The following is a 21,567-nucleotide window of genomic DNA, read 5'->3' as shown; positions in this document are numbered from 1 at the left end:
TAATAATAAAAATTATTTAATTCAGAATTTTAAATTTCATAAACATGTCACTTGTGGATATTATGAAATTATAAAAAAAACTAATTAAAAATAATATACTCATGTTATAATATTTTAAAATTGGGATTCGGAGAGCGTTATCCTTATAAGGTAGTTCTATATATATTTTTTTCATTTTATACTTATTCTAAGTTTAGAAAAATCGTATTTAATGGATTACTATTTTAAAATGAATGAGAGAGTAACTACCGTATGAGTTTTAATTAATAATAAAATAAAATGATTGGAGATTCATCCATCAGTTTAGGTGAAGCATCACCACATCCACGTGAATCTCAATAGGAAAATAAACTTTAAGGAATAGAGAATGAGAAATATCTACTATTTGTAGAAAGGATTCCTAGCTTCTCAACCTACCATGTATATTAATATTCATTAAGCCAAGGAATATATTTATTGGTTTTATACAGTTTTATAACTGATGCATTACATCAACCAATGTGGCCATTGAGAGAGAGGGTGAAAAAGCAGAGAAAAAAAAAGATTCGAAGGGTTTTTTGGGATTATTTAAACTATGGATTAATTATGAGTTTTTGGGTTGAATCATCATGAATTTTGGGGTCGAATCTAGGTCACGTTATTACATATTTTATTTTAATTGTATAACAATAATTAATAATTTAATTATTATATTTTATATTTTATTCATTTTAAAAAAATGAACAAAAATAAAATAAATCTAACCTAGAAGCAAATATATACAAACACAAAACCCCAAGTCAAATTATTCATTAATAATATACTCTTGTGTACAAAGGTAAACTGCTCTTAACATACTAATAACTTTGCACCTGTTTATTTAACAACCACAGAATCAGGGATGGATTTGAGGGGGCACGAGGCAGTCCCCCTTTTAGAATTTTCAATTTTTTTTTGTATTTTTTATATAAATTATTATATATTTTAGATTTTGAGTCCACCTTATATAATATTTGTCTCTCTTGACCAAGTTATATTTCATATAATTCATCCCTTTAAACTATAAGATTATATTTTATATTAACAAAGTATTTTTAAATTTTTAATTATATAACTTTAATAATAATAATCAAATATTAATGTATGAAAGATCAAATTTAGAGGTCCAATATAAACTTTAAAGCCAAAATCCAAAATGAATTAATTTTACCCATACTCGTACATATTAAGTTATTGACTTTCTTGTATTTTGATTTGTATGTCTTGACAAGAAATTATCTTGCTCTGGTAAGGTGTCGACACTGCTGAGAGAAAATAAAGAAATTTGATGCCGAGATTAAGAGCACAGAGTTAACATATTCAAATTACCTTCCTCTCGTCTCCTTATGTAAAAGACCTCTCGATAAAAATTTTTGTATAAATACCCATACATTTTATATAGTGTGATTTTTTTAAAAATTTTTTTACAGTTAAATAGTTCTATGTTTCTTTTAAACATTAAATTAATTTGTTTGATAAGAAAAAAAAGTAATAAAAAACAATTGACACTTTTTTATTTTAAAAAAATGCCATTCGAATTTAGAAATTTGAACATTTAACACATGTTGAATGTACACTTTGTAACTATGGTTAACATTCTTCCTGCTTTCTTATTGAACAAAATTAAAGCATCATCAACAATATCGAAGCGATCATTTTTTTTCCCTTTCCTCTAACGGGCATGGGTTTTTTACTTAAGGCTTTGATGTGGGTAGCAATGTTGTTTGAAGAAGAAAAAAAAGAGTGGAAATTAGAAAGATGGCTTCCACCATTAATAACTTGACGAAGAATAAAAGAAGGAAGCTTACTCATATCTTGAATCTATGCAAAATGGAAAAACAAGAGCTTAGCTTGAAAATGAAACCACAAATGGCGTCGGCACTAACACAAAATGGAAAAACAAGAGCTGATCTTGAAAAAGAAATTTACCCATGAACCGAGGGAGAAGATGATGGTTGTAGTGTTTCTTCATTCTTTAGGTAGTGGTGAGGGCAAAAATTGAAAAGGGCAATTTTTTTTTTACTTTGCACGGGAATGAATAACTATTCAGTGGAGAGGGAAGAGAATAACTATTCAGCCTTTTCGTGTAATACACCCTGAATAGATTCAGGCTCTAATAATATTACAGCCAATCAAACTAATGCTTGATGGTGGGCCCGCCAAATTAAGTTGGAATCTATTCATAAGTCCCCAATCAAACATGTTGTTATTGTTTGAAATCAGAAACCCATCAGATTGAACCACACGCAACTTATCACGTAGCAAAGAGAACATCAACATATGCAACAAGATACATAACCACTTGCTCTTTTTCATAAACAAACAAGGAATGATCAGCTTGTGAATGCCTGGATCCCAAAGCAACTAAGAACTCTTTCAACGTAACATACCAACTACGAGGAGCCTGCCTAAGACCATAGAGTGCCTTCCGCAGTTTGCACACTACCATGCTCCCATCAGATGTATGTTTTTCTAAACCTAGGGTCTGATGTTTTTCTAAACCTAGGGTCTGAAGCATGTAAACATCTTCACTAAGATACCCTTTTAGAAATGCACTATGGAGGTCTTCACAACAGGACTGTATGTTTCCTTTTAATCATGCCCAGGATCCTGAGAAAATCCTTGAGCCATTAGACGCGCTTTGTATCTAGAAACAGACCCACCCGGATTATATTTGACTTTAAACAGCCATTTACAACCCACTAGAGTTCTTCCTGACGGTAACTAAACAAGTTTCCACATACCATTGTTCACTAGAGCTTGAAACTCAGCATCAACAGCAGTCTTTCACTCAGGACTCAAAAGCCTCATAAACAGGGAAAGGATCTTTTTTAGCACCTGACGCTCTTCCATGATACACCTTAGGCTATCTAATTCCAGCTTTCCCCCTCGTAACATTGGATGATTGTTGTTAATAGGAGCATATGTATCATCAACAGGTTGCTTATCCATTAAGGACTCATGAGCATTAAATTCATCAGGAGAAGCACTTGGCGGAAGCAATTCCTCAACTGGCTGCGCACACAATTTTGGCTCAGATACATTAGGTTCATCAGATGAAGAGTATGATTGATTCAGGTTCTCCACAGGCTACTCATTTGCAGATGACCTTGGTACATTAGGCTCTTCATTGTGCGAGCATGATGAACTCTCATCTGCAACTCCATGAAAATGAGAATCAGTGGATTTGGACAACACGGGAATAGCAATAGAAAAGAAGGAACCTCTTGAGCACAACTTTGAGACGTAACAGCTGGAAACACATTTTCATTAAAAACATGTCTAGAAATGAAGATATGCCCCGAATCATGTCTACATTTGTAACCTTGATGCATAGGATTATATCCCAGGAACAAACAAGGTCGAGATCGAAACTCCATTTTGTGCTGATTAAAGGGTCTTAGAAAAGGAAACATTACAGCTAAATTTGAAAAAAAAAATTATTAGATTAAATTGAGTGAAAAATATAAATTTTATAATATATAAGTTTTATAAAAAAAAGATTTTATAAAGTGCTAAATTTTATAAAAAAAATTACATAAATTTCTTATAACTAAGTTATAGTAAAAAATTATAACATTTTTTATAAATAAATATATTATTTATTATAATATATAATATAAACACATAAGTGTCTAATAACTTTTACAACACTTCTTATAAATAATATAATTTTTTGTCATAACTTCAAAGTTATTTTTTATAAATAAGTCATAGTAAAAAATTATAACACTTTCTTTTTATAAATAAGTATATTGTTTATTATAATGTATAACATGAACATATAAATAAATTATGTCCATACTTTTTGGTCATAATTTCTACAATACTTTTATATCCCGTAACTTACTTTTTATAGTAAACTTTAAAAAAATTTAGGATTTAAATATTATAATTTTTGTTATAATCTTATAAAATACACTTACAGTATTGTATATAATATATTTTTTTATAATATAACGTTAAAAATTTTTGGCAATAAATCATCCCAAAAACACATACATCTTCATGTTTATAATATAACTTTTTTTAAAAGTTAAATCAAGAATGAATATTTGGAAAGCTTAGATTTAGTTATAATTATCTGCCTAATTTTGAGTTTTTCTCTAAGAATTGGAAAGTGTAATAAGAGTACTCCAATTACACCCATCCAATGGGATCTACTAATTATAATTGTTACCCAAACATGATATCTCTATGTATACAAGCAATTACACTCAAATCTAATTATTAGATATTTTTCGAACACTACCTAGAAGAAAATAATGGATGTCGAAACCATCTTTCGATTTAAAAAAATTTAAAGTTTTTAAATTTAATGAAAATACGGGGGAATCGACCTTTGAAAAAAAACAGGAATAAGGGAGTCGCCACTGATCTTTTTGTTTTGGGTGTGATCGGATCACCTAAAAATTTGGTTATTTTAATAAAAGATTTGCGATTTACTAAAAACAATGACTCTGGTCTACGAAAATTTTAGAAAAATGGGCTCGGGAGTCGGTTACGCATGAGGAAGGATTAGCACCCTCACTACGCCCCAAAATTGGTACCAAATCAATTAAATACTGTCATTATGTCTAAAAAATGTTTTTCGGGATGTGGCTCCTTTTAATAAAAGTTAAATAACCCGAGTTGATTGTTAAAAATATTTTTGTTTCGACGTCCAAAAAATTTATAATTTGAAAATCACAAAAGGATGCTCAACTATTTAGTCCAACGAAAAATTGAAACCCAGCACAGTAGGGTACGATTTCTCGAATTTCCAAACATTGACCATTGCCTTACCTTATAAAATACGTGAGAAATTCTGAGGAGATATTCGATTATTTTGGACAAATGAAAAAGCGCAACCCAGCACGATAGGGCACGATTCTCAAATCGCCAAACATTGAACATCGTCTTCGTTTTTAAGAATGTTTTCAAAAAGCGAGTGAAAACCTAAAGGAATATTCTATTGTTTTGACTAAACGAGAAATCACAACCCAGCGCGATAGAGCATGATCCCCGAATCGTCAAACACCGAGTATTGCCTTCGTTTTAAAGGATTTTTAGAAGAGCCGAGTGAAATTTTGAAGGGATATTTGATTATTTTAAACAATCGGGAAATTGCTACCCAACACGTTAGGGCACAATCCTGCGAATTGCCAAATATCACATATCGCCTTCGTTTTAGAGATTTTAAAAGACACGAGCAAAATTTTAAAATGATATTCGATTATTTTGAACAAATGCGAAATTGCAACCCATCACGTTAGGGCACAATTCCGCGAATTGCCAAACATCAAATCTCATCTTCATTTAAGGGATTTTAAAAAATATGAATGAAATTTCGAAGGGAAATTCGATTATTTTGAGCAAATACGAAATTGCAACCCAACACGTTAGGGCACGATTCCGCGAATCGCCGAACATCAAATTTCGCCTTCATTTTGAAGAATTTTTGGATGAATACTTAAAAACATATTAATTTGATTTGAAATAAGATGACATTAGTCGTAAAAATTGGATTTTATAAAACCACATTTCGAAAAACCAAATGAAAACGATGAGATGGGATAATAGGTGCATATGAGATACCATACTTGATGAATAATAATATTAAGGGACTAGCAGAATATGCAATTAAGTATAATTAATCTAAAAATCGTGATCAAATCTCAATCACAGACGAAGAGCAATTAACAAATCATTAAAGCGAACACCATGCAATGATTATATATTCATGCCATAAGATATAAAGAAAACAACAAGATATGTGCGAAGCAAATGAAATGTGGAAATCAAAATGGTATAAGATTAATACGCTTGAGATATATATGGGTTGACAAGCTTAAATAAAAAAATAAGGATATATATATTTTTGAAATGGATATTAAAGAATGAAAACTTGAATCAAGTTATATATATAAAATGTTTTTTAAACAGAAACACATTTAAAAGTTGACAAACTACGTGATGATTTAAATAATATATAATACAAAAGAATAACAAAGATATATGACAAAACATAATATTCAAAATACATTCATAAAACATATGTACATATAAATAATTTCGAAAATAATCATTAGATTAATAATAATATATGAAAACTTTAAGTTAGTCTAAAATTATATACGTACCTTTATATCAAAACATTTAAATGAGGGGCTATATAAAACACGAAGTAATTTAATATAAAGAAATATTCACGAGATAACAATAATAATTTTATAATTAAAAAGCTTTTTTTAAAAAATATTTTATATATGTATAAAGAAAATATTTGGTAAATTACAAAGTGAAAGGTGTTTTAAAAAAAATCTATTAAAGTAATAAGTGTATTAATGTGTATATATATAAATTTTAAAGAGAACACATGCAAATTTATAAAGAAATGGTATTGTGTATAGATTTAATAATTTATAAACCCAAACATGATATCTCTATGTATACAAGCAATTACACTCAAATCTAATTATTAGATATTTTTCGAACACTACCTAGAAGAAAATAATGGAGCTTTGAATTGTTTTTAGTTTTATATCTGACATGTTATTTAACGATTAAATTAACAATTTAAATAAGAGTTTGATCAATATAACATCAGGAGTTTGAGATGTAACTATAATGTTTTATAATGTTTTAAAGGCCAAAGTGGAATTTAGAGAAAGAGAGAGAGGGAGGTAGAGAGAGAGAACCCTATCATATTGCTATTTGTATTTTATATATATATATGAAGAACATAGAACACATAATTGTCAGGACAGAATGTGTAGAAAACATGTAATGATTTACAGAAAATTGGCAGGGAGAGGTGTGTTATGCTATCTGAAAGGCTCAACAGGTGCCGATTCTTCAAGAATAGCTGCAGCCTCAAAGCATTGAGCTGCTTCACATAGTGAAGACGGAGAATCTTCATCTTTGTGAAGGAGACCCAGAGTATACCATGCTGACGGATTCATTCTATCAACTCGGAGAGCATTCATCAGCAAGCTTTTCACCACTGCATCAGATTGGCCGCCAAGTTGTCCCAACACAACCGCTGCAGATATCAAGCTTGGGGCATGATTCGGGTCCATGCCCAAAGCATTCCAGTAAGCCTCCAGAGCTTCTTTTAATAAGCCTTTTCCCTCATAAAGTACACCTGCAAAATAAGATGTTTTATTCAACTAGGTAACCAACCCTTAACTTGAATCCCAAGAAGCTTTTTACTTTGATTGAACAATAGAAGAAGGATCATCTTAAGAAAAGAGAATAGTATCTATGAATCTACGGCTTTGACTGTCAGAGGCGTTATTCAGGGAACATTAAGAATACAAGAATTACTGCATAACGACTACAACATAAACCCAAGGAAGAATGACCTTACCAGTGGCATGACTTCTAATAGCAGAGTAAGAATTGATGGCCTTGGATTTTGAAAGGCAAATCTCAGCATCCTGATACTGTGACAAGCTTATGTACAGATAAGCTAGATCATGCCATATCTCCTGTTCGAAACTTCTTGAAGAACGATCCTGTAAATAGTTGAGTGAAAAGGTAAGCCACTTTAAAATTTCTCTTATTTCCACAAAAATTGTTTCGACCATCAATTTTCTCTTTTTATGTTCAAAGGACAATTTTTTTCTTAAGTTCAATAGGATGTCATAACTTTCAAAACTGGCAACCATAATTTCCCTTTCATGCTACAAAAGGTCATTTACCACCCTACATTCAAACAGTAATAAGCCTCAAGTTTGTATCATGCACACAATCAAATGCAAAACATTAAGAAGAACGATAACATTAAGAAGAACGATCTACAGCAATCATTTCCGAAAATCTACCTTCTAACCCATCTACCGCCTAAAGTCAACTTAGTAGAAGAAAACATTTCAGATTCCTCCAAAAAGATAGAAATCAACAAATTATAGGTCAATAGGAAGATTAAACTACAACCAGACCTTATGAAGCCTTTTGCCAGAACCAAAGCTTTTACTCTGAACTTGAAGAACAGCAAGAAGCTGACTATATGTCTCGATTGCACTCTTGAGCTGTCCCTGTGCAATTTGAAGCTTAGCCTTGGTGCGCAATAATTCTCCCTGATCCCATTTGCCAGTTTGGTCCAAGGCTGCATTGAGAACGATTTCACCATCCACAAAACGTTTTTGAGCTGACAATATGCGAGCCAACAACAACCACCCTTTAATGTTAGAACCACCTTCTAGTTTTAGCAAATATTTTGCATAATATAGCGCAGCTTCCAACTTTCTCTGCTCAGCATTTTCCAGGCAGAGGTAGTAAAGAATGTTAGGGTCTTTCATACTTGTAATTTTCCAAGCCCGTTCCAAGGCCTGAAGGGCCTCAGACTGTCTGGACACCCTCTCAGAATCAGATAAGGCTGATTTTGAATGTGTCGATCGAGCCAGACCCAATAGAAGGTTACCAGTACCTTCCAACTCACTGCATTCTTCATCCAGGCTTTCAAGAGCTCTATGAGCAAATTTAATCCCTTCTTCCGCAAGATTAGGTTTTTCCCCACAAATTCTTGATGCCATTAACAATGCTGGAACACAGTGTGGATCCTCATTACTCTGTAACAATTTCCGCAATAGATTCAAAGCAACCAAATCCTCACCTGCTCCATAATAACAGAGAGCTAGAAAATTGTATCTCTCTTTGCGGCTAATAACCCCTGGAAGCAGTTCTTCTATTTGGTTAGCCAAAGCTCTCAAATCCCCAGACATGGAGAAAGCAAATGACAAATGATCCAAAATTGACGGATCCCATTCAATTCTTTTCAAAGATACTTTTCTTAGAAGTATCATTAACAGGAGTATAGCTTCCTCTATGTTATTCCTAGGGACAAACGAACTGTCGATTTGGCAGCGGAGGTTTGGGGGGCTTGCTTCACCTCCACAATACAGAAGAAAAATGGCAAACTGTTTTTGAATCCTTGCAGTAGTTTCTGCATCAAGATTCCACTGATGGAGAAGAGCTCGCCGGTAGGACAAGATTGCTTCATGTGGAGAATCACCAAATTTCCATAATTCTGGAAGCAGCTCGACTGCCTTGATTAGAGTCTCCTGCAATTTACAGTCAGCACCAAAATTTTCAGGTAAGCCTTCTGGTAAGGAAGATTCAACTATGTCCAGAATGACTGTACAACTTTGAGCAGCTTCTGCAAGAATGGGAGGAAATATACGTTAGCCATGCAGTGATGATGGAATTGCCTTTTCCCAGAGGAGAAACGTATCATGAAGATGAGAACCAGAAAGGGTATCTGACAACAATGAGCTTCATGATAACAGACTTGACAAACCACATCCAAGTAGCAAGGAAGCTTGTGCATAAAATAAATAAGAAAACAAAAGAAACTAGAATACCATTGCAGTGTTCTAGGTTAAAATTTGCTCGATTCTTAGGATTTAGAATTATCCCAATCATGATAACAGAAATAACGCTGTTAAAGCAATTTTGAACTGGAAAATATTAAGCTCTAGAAGAATTTCAGACAACAAATTCATATATACTACTAATAATAGCAATATCTATCAATTTACTGACAAATATTAATTATTAACATGCCATTTCACCAATTATGAATGAAAGTGTAATATTATAAAATTGCAAGTAGCAGGGGTAAAAGGAAAAAAAGCAATATATCTTATTGGAAACTAGTATCTTGGAAGATTCAGTCAGGAAATTCCATCTATATTAGCAAAAAAACTAAAGCATTCTTTTATAAATGACATAAAACCAGGTCCACTTTCTTGATTTATATAATTAAAGAGTTGAGATCAATGTACTACTACATCAAACAATACCTCTAAACCTCTGGAGATGCTGCAATGATTTTGCTTTTAGAAAGATCGCTTCTAGTAGTAAACTAACAGCATGTATAGACATCGGTGGAGGAGCATAGTCATGAGATCGCCTCTTACGGCGATCAACTCTTTTGGAAAGGGTGAGTTTCATTTTGGGAGATATTGCCGCAATATCTATTCCATCAAACACATGCAGTGCGGCTTCTATATTTCCTTTCTGATATTCAATTCTTCCTAGCAATGCTCTAGCTTCCTGCAAATTGCAGACACCTTAGCCAAAAAGAAAGCAAATCAAACTGATCATAGAATTACTGCAACTATTTTCCATAAGATAGATAAAATAAGCAGCAAAAAGAAAAGAAAGGCAAAGGCAGGTTGAGTACAGTAGTAGGAAATAAGAGGCAAGACAAATAACTGCAAATTTCAAATGCATATAGTATGATCACTTTCACACAGGCAGTGTTGACAAGAGTGAGGATAAGTGAGCAGCCACAAGTGGAAGGTGCTTTTAAAAATAAAAAATGGCCTATTAATGCAAGAAGCAACACTACCGCATTGACACGATTGGTCTAAAAGAAGAAATGACCTTAATTGTATAAGTATTAAGTGTTAATCAGTTACTCATCAAAAAACATTTTAGAAATGGATAACTTCCAGCTTTGCTTAGAGAAACAGGACAAGTAGAATCTGCACAATATTGAATTTAAAGTTAGACTAGCAACTTTAATCCTAAATCACATCAGAGTAAACAATTGCATCTCTATATTGGCATATTTTTACTGAACTTGATGGAATAAAGATCTCAAGCTATGAGCAAAGTAGAATAACCAGATGGCATGGAAACATGCTTACAGTTACGAAGATTTGTTTGAATGGAAAAACATCAGTTACCAGTACAGATAAAAATAATCTACAAATGACTGAGAAGATGGCTTGAATAGACATAAAATAGACCTAAACCCAGATTTGAGATGTCGTGGTATTGATAGATGTTTAGGAAAAGCAATATGAAACCAGGTTTGAGGAACGGCATTGACAAACAGAATCACTCTACAAATCCAATTGAGAGCCGAAAATAATGAAAAGAAGCAAACCTCATAATTAAGTGAACTACTTTCACGCAGGGACAATTCAGCTTCTTCTATATTCCTAGTATCTGGCTTTTTCTCGGGAACACCAACTTTTGAAGAATAACCACTCAGTGAATAATCTTTGGCAGCAAGGGATTCTGATGAAGGTATCATTTTGTCTACTTTTCGTAATTGTTCTCCAGTGCATAAACACTTCATTATCTGCCCTAAATCCCGCCTAAGTCCACCTCTTCTCGGCTGTTTAATCCGTATTTTGCTCTTCATACTGTTTCACCACTCTCCAAAATCTACTAAGTGCAAAACAACAATAACTTTATGAGAACAGTAATAGCAGATCCAAAGGATACAAACTCATAACTAGTATATACACAGTTTGATGATCAATAAAAATCAGACTAATCCATAAACAGTGAAGATGAAAGTTTTGCCAATAAAACAGATTTCAAGAATCAAAACTTAATATTTCAAGGCATCTAGAAACCAAGAGTGAAATCAAATTCCAACAGTAAGTTATACAAAAGAATAAATCATCATGATTTAATTTCTTCTGTGCTATAAGATAAGCTTAAAACCCGAATACCCACAATTGAAAAACAAAAAAGTTACTGATCAAGACCAAAAACCCTCCAATATTTCACCAACCCCACTTCAAAAATTCTCACCAAATAACTAATAAAAACTCCATAATTCTAAACTATTAAAAACAAAAAAAAAAAGCAAAAGAGACTAAATTTACCAAGAAAAACAATCCATAAACTCTAGAAATGACAGTAAATTCGAGTCCAACCCAAATTTAAACAGGAAAAAGAAGAAGAAGAAAAAAGAGAGCTCGCCTTTCGTTTTGCCAAACAGCAGAAAAGAAAAGAGACCACATGACATCAACAGTAACACCACCCATCTGTTTATCAAGATTGCCCCTTCGAATCCAAACAAAGCCCTCCTTTAATAAAAGATCATAACTTTAAAAAATAAAATAACCTTAATCAATCAACGAAGAATCCGAAGCCATGCCTTCAAGAATCTTTTATTTCCTTTAAATTTTCCTTTTTCCTTTTATTTTTTATTTTTTCTTCTTTTAAGAGAAAAGAAAAAAAAAACAAAAACAAAGGATGGAATGTGAGTTGGATCGTGGGCGAGAAGATTTGGAGATCATAAAACATTAAAGAAAAAATAAATAAATAAATGAAGGAAAAGGAATTAAATATGGTAGGTTAAATATTGTCAGAGATGGGGTTGGTGGGGCCCATCAATAAAAGGTTAATTTAACGACGGTGGCTTGGCTTCTTAAGCCTTGCTCCAATTCTGCGCCACGTCAGATATGCCTTTTCATGTGTTTTAGTGCCCAAGTTTGACAATCATTAGCCGGATACTGATCGTCAAAAACCGGAAACTCTTTCCCTTTGTCTTTTTTTTCTTACATTTTGCATTCTACAATTTGGAGTTTAACCGGTTTTAATTAAAAAACAAATGAAACATTTAATATTTTTTTTAAATAAACATTTAATAAATTTTATATTTTGTATATAATTTAAAAATTTATTACCAAAAATTACACGAGTTAATGAGATGTTAAATGTTTCTTCTATCTTAACCAATGATAAAATTTAATTAGTAATCAAGAATTCGATCTTCATCGTTAAAATTTTTTTAAAATTTTACTGATTTTTCAGTATTAACAGTTGTCCAAAAAGTTGTTTTTCTTCTTTTTATGATTATAGATTTGATTTTTAATGTAGATGAATAAAAAAGGATTATTGATAAAATCAATTTTTTTTCATAATTGTATTTATTGATGGATTTCAATCAATAATCAAATAGGAGCATAATATTGTTGCTTTTTTATCATATTGAATTAATATGACGGGTGCTTTGTTTTATATATAATGCTTAAATATTTTTTAACTTTTAAATAGAAGATAAACGCGTTTTAATGTGTTGAAATTTATAATTTTTTATATTAATAATAATATTAATATTAATCAAATTCGATATATTAATACTAATTTATGAACTAATAGCATATATGTTTCAATACAAACATTTTTATAAAAATATGGAATCAAAATTCAATGAAAATGTATCATAGGAACGAAAATACGGGGAGCATTTTACTCGTACTTCTTTTACAGTTTTACTATAGTGAATACATTTATAGATTGTAATTGATTAATTTTGTATTGTAATGATAGTAAGTGATATGTTTTGTGAGTGGGTCGGACTTAAATTGTATATTTTTACTATCGTAAAAATATAATTCCATCATTTTAATTGTCTATATCTTTATAATTTTTAAATGATTAAAATAATTTTCTACCTTTTTCTTAAAGGTTAAAGAGTAATTTTATGACCATTATTAATTTAAAATTTTATAAATTATTAAAAAACCTAAATAAAAAAATTTTAAGGGATCGTAGCGTTGCCAACCGTCTCTTACTTCGCCACTGTGTTTCGCTTAATTTGGGATAAAGAGTTTAGAAATTATTACATAAATTATTTTACCATATAAAAAATGATCACTCAAATAATATTACGACATGTAAGTTTTCCTTTACACATCAGCCCTCATTTTTTCATTTCCATCCAAATCCATCCTCACTTTTTTTGGCTTTTAAATTCTAACCACCATAGGTATAGTTTCTAACTAAGATTAAGCAAAATCTAACTCAATTCGAAAAATTTGATAAAAAATTAAATATTTAAATTAAATAGTTCAAGTTTTTCAAGTCAATTAAGTTATTCAGATAAACTTGAATAAAAAAATTAAATTTTTCGGTTTAACTTGAATATGAATTACACAATTCAAGTTATCCGAATATCCAAATAAGAAAAGGCAAAACTATGTCGTTTTGATAAATATTTATCTTTTTTAAAATTAAAAGTTAAAACCATTAAGTTAAAATTACATCCTTTTGATAAATGTTTACCCATCAACCTTACTTATATAGTTAAATAATCTTGTATTTTGTCTACTAGTTAAATAATCAGTCCACGTAAATGCAACATTGAGTATAAATAATAGGATTCATTAACTCAACTCGACTTGACTCAAAAATTTTTTTTAAATTAAATTAAATTTAGTTGTTAAAATAAAATTCGTCAACTAAACAAACTTGAAATATTTCGACTCAATCAAATGGTTATCGCTAGTCCTATCTCTTTCCAAACACTTCTTAGTTTCCTGATAAAATATTTTCCTTACTTTTCCTTTTAGTTATTTAGTTTCATGGTTGCTTTGTCCCGAATGTTCCAGAAGATAAAAATTATAACTGAATTTTTTAATAGGAGTTTTCATTTTTGGAATTTTATTACATGAGCTTTTTTTTTTACAGTAATTTCATTATCGATGGTGGATATTTGCCTTAAAACTTTTAAAAAATTTAAAACTAAATTATTGTTCAGAAGATAATATTTTGATAAATAATTTAACATCCTTGTTATTTTGGTAAATAATTATTGTTTCCATAATGCTTTAGTAAAAAAAATTTTGGATAATTTTCTTAATATTTATTTTAGAAATAATGATATATTTATTCTTTGAACTCTATCAACTCTTCTAAAGTGATATCTCTACTTTGTGAATGACTATTTTAGTTTCTATACTTTTATGTTGTTTATCAATATAGTATTTGACAAACAATGTTAATTTCTAACATTATTTGACACGTGGACGAATCTTAAGATGTTATGCGGTACAATTTATTACACCGTCAGTGTTGTTTACAAAAGAATTATTAAATAAGACTTTCTTATCACATCAATCATAATCACATCAAATAATTTAATGCTACGTAAGATTTCCTTTTTTCATATAATTACCAACTAATACTTTAATAAAAATCTTTCTAAGAAATTGGAAGCTTATCTTCTTCCCCCACCCCTCATGTTTCTCCATTCCGTCCATCCATATTGTGTTAAGAGGAAAAATTGGCTATGGAAGGCCCATATATATACATATTTTCTAATAGCACATGTATTATATGTAATTTTATGTGTTTAATTTTTTTTATGAACAATAAATAAATAATATATAAAATATTTAATGTAAGTAATATTTAAAATAAAATAGAAATTTATAACTATATTAGAAAGTAAATTATATTATTAAATTAAAATAAAAAAGTAAAACAACATGCATCAATAATAATTCATGATAAGTACGAAAGATGTTTATATTAAATTGATTAAATATGAAATATATTTAAATTAAATTAATAAAAATATTTAATTATAGTAATTAAAAAATAAATATTGAAATCTTATTTGGTATTTTTTTTTACTTTTTTTAAAAATCTCTCACATATGTTTACAAATAATAATAATATTAATAAAATGTAAAAAAAGTACTTGATTGGCACGGAAGAAACAACTTATAAAAAAATTAATTAAAATGATCTTACATATCTGTCCGGTGCTCTTCCAATATTTCTTTTTTGAGATATCGGTGCTACTAATAGATGTTATTTATAGATCTAAATTTTAATTTTATTTAGTATATAACTTTAACACTAATTAAGTGATAATTAAAAGATAAAATCAATCTCTATTTATATACTTATACTTCTATTCAAATTATAACTTTATTTTATTACATTAATAAATATGAAAATAAAAATAATTCAGAATATTTCAAAATAATATTTTAACCATAATTATTAATTATTTTGACTTATTAGTAATGAGTATGCTAGATTTTTGTTCAAGTTATAAGTCAATCTTAGACAGGAGCGAAGTCAGAACAATTTTTTTGAGGGAGCTGAATGAAATTTTAATTTTTTATAGTCTATATTTATAATTTTTAAAGGATTAAATCAAATTTTTATAATTTTAATGGGGCTAAAGTGTAATTTTACCTTTACTAATTTAAAATTTTTTAAAGGGCCTAAATAATAATTTTTCACTTTAAGGGAGCCGAGTCCCCTACCAACCCCCTAGCTACACCTCTGATCTTAGAGTTAATAAATTATCACAACTTAATTTTAAATAGAGTTATAACTAATAATTTTAAATTAAATTTTAAAATGATATTCTCATCGGTTCAAATATTTTTTTAAACTCCTTTTATATATATTATAGATTATATTAGTTGCAATGACATTGGAAAATAATGTTATATAGCATTAAATTATTGAATGAAACCATAATTGATATGGTAAAAAAGGTCTACTTAATAATTTCTCGTTGTTTATTAATTTTAAAGGAATTAAAAAAATAATTTATCCAATACTTGTTATTAACCAAATTTAAAAAAAAATTAAATAATTAAGAGAAACCCAAGCGTTTGAAATCCCAAAAATAGTATTTGTTTTTTCCTCTTCATCACCTCCACCGTATCTTCTATGCTCTTTGTTACTCGTTGGCTTCGTCAACTTCCTATCGGTTCAAACATTTGCTTCCTCAATTGAGAGTAAACCTCTGAGAATAGCTATGCTCCATAGTGTAATACTTCCCTTGGCCGAGACATCGAGAACTCTTCCTGTAACGCCCTGTACCCGAGACTGTCGCCGGAGTCGAACACGGGGTGTTAACAGACTTAATTCATTACTTAAACAGCTCAAACAATTTATTTTTAAAATTTCCAGTCAAGCTAACAATCTGCGTCATAATCGATTAAAAATTCATATCTCTAGTTACAAAACTCGAAATCCAATTCCGTAAATTTTCCCTGAAACTAGACTCATATATCTATTTACTAACTTTTTTCTAGAATTTTTGGTCAAGCCAATTAGTACAGTTTATTAGTTAAAGTCTCCCCTGTTTCAGGATTCGACTGCTCTGACCTCTGTGTATTACGAATCAGATATCTCCCTGTACAGAGCTTCAATGACTATTCCGTTTGTCTCTAATAAAACTAGACTCAATAAGGAATCTGTAAATATAAATCATGACTTCTAATTATATTTTAACAATTTATGGTAAATTTCCAAAGTCAGAACAGGGGATTCAGAAATCGCTCTGGCCCTGTTTCACAAAAATTTAAACATCTCATAAAATATAACTCATATAGCTGTTTTGTTCCATCCATGTCCAATTTTTGTCCATAGACTTAAAAATTGGTAAAATTGCTATTTAAGACCTTCTAATTAATATTTCAAAACAATTTCATACTAAAAATTTCTAGAATGCAAGTTTTGCAAATTATTCGATTTAGTCCCTAATTTCAATTTAAGCACTTTATGCATAAAATTTCTTCACGAAATTTTCACACAATCATGCAATCATACCATAGACCTTAAAATAATCATAAAATAATTATTTCTATCTCGAATTTTGTGGTCACGAAACCACTATTCCGACTAGGCCCAAAATTAGGATATTACACTTCTTCGTCTGACGATCATCATTACTGGTAGTGGTAAAAGCAGTGTGATGGAGTCGGGAAATTTTTTTATAGATTCGAAATTAAATAGTATATTTTTATGATAGTAAGAAATATAATTTTATCAATTTAACAGTCTATATGTTTATATCTTTTAAAGAACTAAATTAAATTTTTATTATTTTTAGAGGGTCATAATATAATTTTACTATTATTAATTTATAATTTTATAAATTATAAAGTATTTAAATGGAAATTTTTGCCACTGGGTAAAAGACAAGGGAGAGCTTCGGTCAGCATGGAGGAGTAGATCCATTGCTCTCCCTGATGAGCTTCGCTTTTTTTTTTTTTTAACCTTACGTTTGATGAAAAGAAGCTTGTTTTCGATCCATAGATTTTATTTTTTATGGGTTTCAAGGGTTTTTTTATTCTTTTCAATTTATTATTTTGGTTAATAAATAATTTAATAATTTTTTAAATAAATAGTACCGTTAATCACTAAATATTTATTAATTTTCGTTTTGTGTATAGCTACGATTATTTTTTATGTTTCAATGTGGTATATTATTTTGCTAAAATGATGGTATTTCTCTTCACTGCTACTTTTCTATTAGAAGTGGCGTTGGCAAGGACACTTAATTAACGGTTTCAAATTTGATGGAAGTGTTGAGGTGGTTTTTTTTTTTTTTTAATAATAGATTTAGCTTTTTAATGATTATATTTTCTGTTAATTTGATTTTAAATATAAAATATTTAATAAATTTAATTATTAATGTTTAAAAAAATTTCATTTTAGTTCAAACTCTAAAAAATTTAATTAATTTAGCCTTTAACATTTATAAAATAATAATTTTTTTTTTAAATTTTGTAAACTCTTAAGATATAAATTCCTTTGTATTAAACCTTTATCAAATGATTATTAAAGGTGCAAAGGAGCGGGCTCAAATCGAGTTTTCTTTGGATTTGAATTTTTTCTGATTGAGATTTTCTCATTGAGTTACTATATTATTATAAATTTCGTGAAGAAACAAAAAGCCAATTTTAATGTCTCATTGAAGGTATGATCTGTGTTAATTAGCTAAAATGCATGAGTTCATGCATGGCCATGCATGTTGTTGATACAAGACAGGGAAATGGGTGGTTCTGAGGAGGTCGATTCACTTAAAGAGGTAGAGAGCTGAAAGGAACAAGAAGACAATTTAACTGATAGGGAGAAATAATATACTTAGAGTAACTTTAGGGTTTTTCAAGAGTCAACCCATTCTTGATTGTTGAAAGGGTATTTATAGGAAAAGTCATATTGTCTGTGCATCGCGGGACGCATTTATTTATGTATTCAATTAATACGAGGTTGTTATGCTTAAATGGACCTTTTATTGTATTGAAAGCATGTTCACACAAAAAAGTAGGTGCCTTAAAGTGAGTGGTTATCTCGTTATCGATGAGCAAGAGAACTTGTCAGGAGTTCTTGTCTAGCGGATGGTTTTGATATTTAAAGGGTGATACTCCTTTAATTTGGACGGGTAACTAATTGAGACACTGTCACAGATGGAGTTAAAGGAGGGAAGTCAACGTTTTCTGTCTTATTGACATATGTCTAAGTAGCGGAGGGATATAATATATATATATAAACCATCAAAGGCACGGAGAAATAGTTCATGTTTTTCATTGTACTTCTATTAACTGAAAAATTGAAATTGATTTAAGGAAATTTTAGATGATGCTATTGTGAAGCTTAATCCTGATTTCTTCTGGTTGGGTGGAGGTGAGGTTGATTTGATGCTTGGAATCAGAACCTTTGAGTTTATCAACTTTGTCATACCTTCTATTGTGAAAAAAAAATATACATGATAATTTTTTAAAATTACTTGTGAAAAAACATACACAATACTAACCATAATTTTAAATTGTTAGTCACTTTTCAAGATGCAAAAATCAATCAAATACTTATTACATCTGGTAATGCATGTCTTAATAAATTATCAATTTTAGTCCCTGCTCTCATATATTATTAAAATAATATAGTTCTTTTTGTTAATCTTGACAATAGTGTTTTTCTAATGATCATATTATAGATTCTGATTATATCTGTTTTGTTTTACATAATCCTCAGAACTATTCATAACCCATCCTCAACTCATAAATTGCTATTTCATCGTAACTCTATTAAGGGCTCCTACCCACTGATCCATTCCCATCCCAGTCCGCTTGATTTGAGAAAGAATTAGAGCCGAAAGAACCAGATCTCTCATACGTGGGTTGCCCGCGTATCCTCATAGATTCTCCTCGTTCATAGATAGGTGAGAACAAAGATTGGTCTCAGTTAGGAAAAGTTCTTCAATAATCTATTCGCGAAAGACTTGAGTCACTGGTACCCAAACCCGTACCCAACGGCATCAGGAAATTAGATCCTCAGAACCGAAAGTCGAAGACAGTGCACTCGAACCTACATCTTCCTGCATTGGCAATAATGTCAATGTCAATCGAGTTAAAACTCAATCAATCATGACTATAGTTTAACTATACAAACTTAACAAACCAACTTAATATTACATATGTGATAATATATTTGCAATATAATATATTAAAAATAATATAATTTAACAATTACAATTTAATCAAAACTAAAAATTCAAAAACTAAAATTCATAAAATTCAAATAGAATGAATAAAACAGTAACTAAATTGGGTTGGACAGACGTCCAAGGAAGAAAGGCAAGCCCTTAATTATGACAGCCATTAACCATATTGCACAATGATTGGGTTCAATTATTTGCGTGACAAATAGTTAATTTTTGAAAAAAAAGTGTAATTATAAGTGTGAGGAGGATTAATTAAAGCTTGCCTAACTAAGGAGACTTCAAAGCTCTAAAAGGTGTGGTTTTAATTAGTTGAGGGGGCCAATGCCAATTAAGGGTTGGGGGATTTGGTAGCTGAATTTAAAGGCCTTTAACAGCTGTGGGCTTAAAAGGGGTTTTCTTCTTATGCATTATGATGTGATGTCTTTTCCTTATTTATTAACAATATATTGATTTTTTAAATTTATATTTATTAAATACAATTTAACATGAAATTAACCTACAAATAGAAATGATTTTTCTAACAACAAACCATAATTCTTCTTCAATATTTAAATAGAAATAAAATATGTTTTAATATATTTGAATTTATATTCTTCTACATTAATAATAATATTAATATTAATCGAATTTAATGTTAGTTATGATGTAATTTAAGAAAAAAACATGTCCATAATTTAAATCCAAGAAAACAATGCTCGTGAACAATGAGGAAGCCAATATCTTCAACTTAGCTGAAAACAATAAGACAAGTAAACGGTGGTCAAACCAAACAGGGTTAGGTAGCAAAGGGAAAATCGGGTTTGAATCTAAGTAGTTTGGTTGGTCATTTGAAAGAAGAGTTGATATGCAGTTGTTGCCCTCCATCACCATGCATGCATGTTTACTATAAGTTTTCTCAAACTAATCACAAAAAACCGTTTAAATAATTCATCAAAATAATTTTGGACGGAAGTCTAGTATGTATTTGAATATGGGACCATAACAATTTCAAAATCAAATATTTTTTTACACAATATCTAAAATTATTTACAGCTTCTCTCGAACTCAAAATTTATTTATTTTTAGTTGGAATTATGAGTGATAACACTTCCGTTACTATATGATATTTTAATTTTTCCAAAGAAGAGAATTCCACAAATTTTGATCGGTTAATTTATCTACTTTTAAAAAAATTATAAAAATAAAATATATGGCGTTTTAAAATTATTTTACCTGATTTAAATATAAAATATTTTTATATTAAAAAATTTAAATACTAATTACCATAAACTTTTTAAAGAAAAGATGGTTTTTTTAATAAAAAAATTTGTGACTCGAATTAAATATATTTATGTAATAACCAAACCGAATTGAAATGGAATAGAGTTTATTAAAACTTTGATTTTTTTTTATTTGTTCTAATCTCTACTCGCCGGTTCACCTTGAATAATGTGAATGTGAGTGAAAATAATAATGTAATGAATTTATTAAAAATTGATATCAAAATTAAATATGATTTTAATTGAAATAATATAATTAAAAGAGTAAGCATTAATGTGCCTTTGATTCAAATTATATTACACGTATATTATAAAATATGTCATAAGTCTATATGCACATTCGAAAATTTGAAATTTAGTTTATGTACACTTATTTTTTAAGAATTTAATTATTATACTTTTAGATTTTAAAATTCAAGCCTAATATTAAATTCGTCATTTTTTTAGTTATATGACTGTCGAGTTTTTTTATTTCAAAATATCGTACCAATAAATTTAATAAAAGGACTAAAT

General features: G+C 29.6%; 1 protein-coding gene across 1 annotated transcript; it reads right to left on the bottom strand.

Annotated features, from left to right (window-relative positions):
* Positions 1 to 6,705: 6,705 nt before the first annotated feature.
* LOC107924073 (protein NPGR2) lies at positions 6,706 to 12,076 on the bottom strand. Its single transcript, XM_016854346.2, has 6 exons — positions 11,731 to 12,076; positions 10,901 to 11,184; positions 9,807 to 10,059; positions 7,944 to 9,160; positions 7,370 to 7,517; positions 6,706 to 7,144 (listed from the first exon to the last, which is right to left on the bottom strand). The coding sequence occupies exons 2-6, from the start codon at positions 11,159 to 11,161 to the stop codon at positions 6,825 to 6,827; spliced, it is 2,199 nt and encodes a 732-aa protein (XP_016709835.2). The 5' UTR covers positions 11,162 to 11,184; positions 11,731 to 12,076; the 3' UTR covers positions 6,706 to 6,824.
* Positions 12,077 to 21,567: the final 9,491 nt, after the last annotated feature.

The sequence above is a fragment of the Gossypium hirsutum genome, chromosome A11, assembly GCF_007990345.1.
Source record: "Gossypium hirsutum isolate 1008001.06 chromosome A11, Gossypium_hirsutum_v2.1, whole genome shotgun sequence".
NCBI lineage: Eukaryota > Viridiplantae > Streptophyta > Magnoliopsida > Malvales > Malvaceae > Gossypium > Gossypium hirsutum.
Note: the sequence above shows the minus strand (reverse complement) of the source record. Positions and strands in the feature narration are given on the sequence as shown.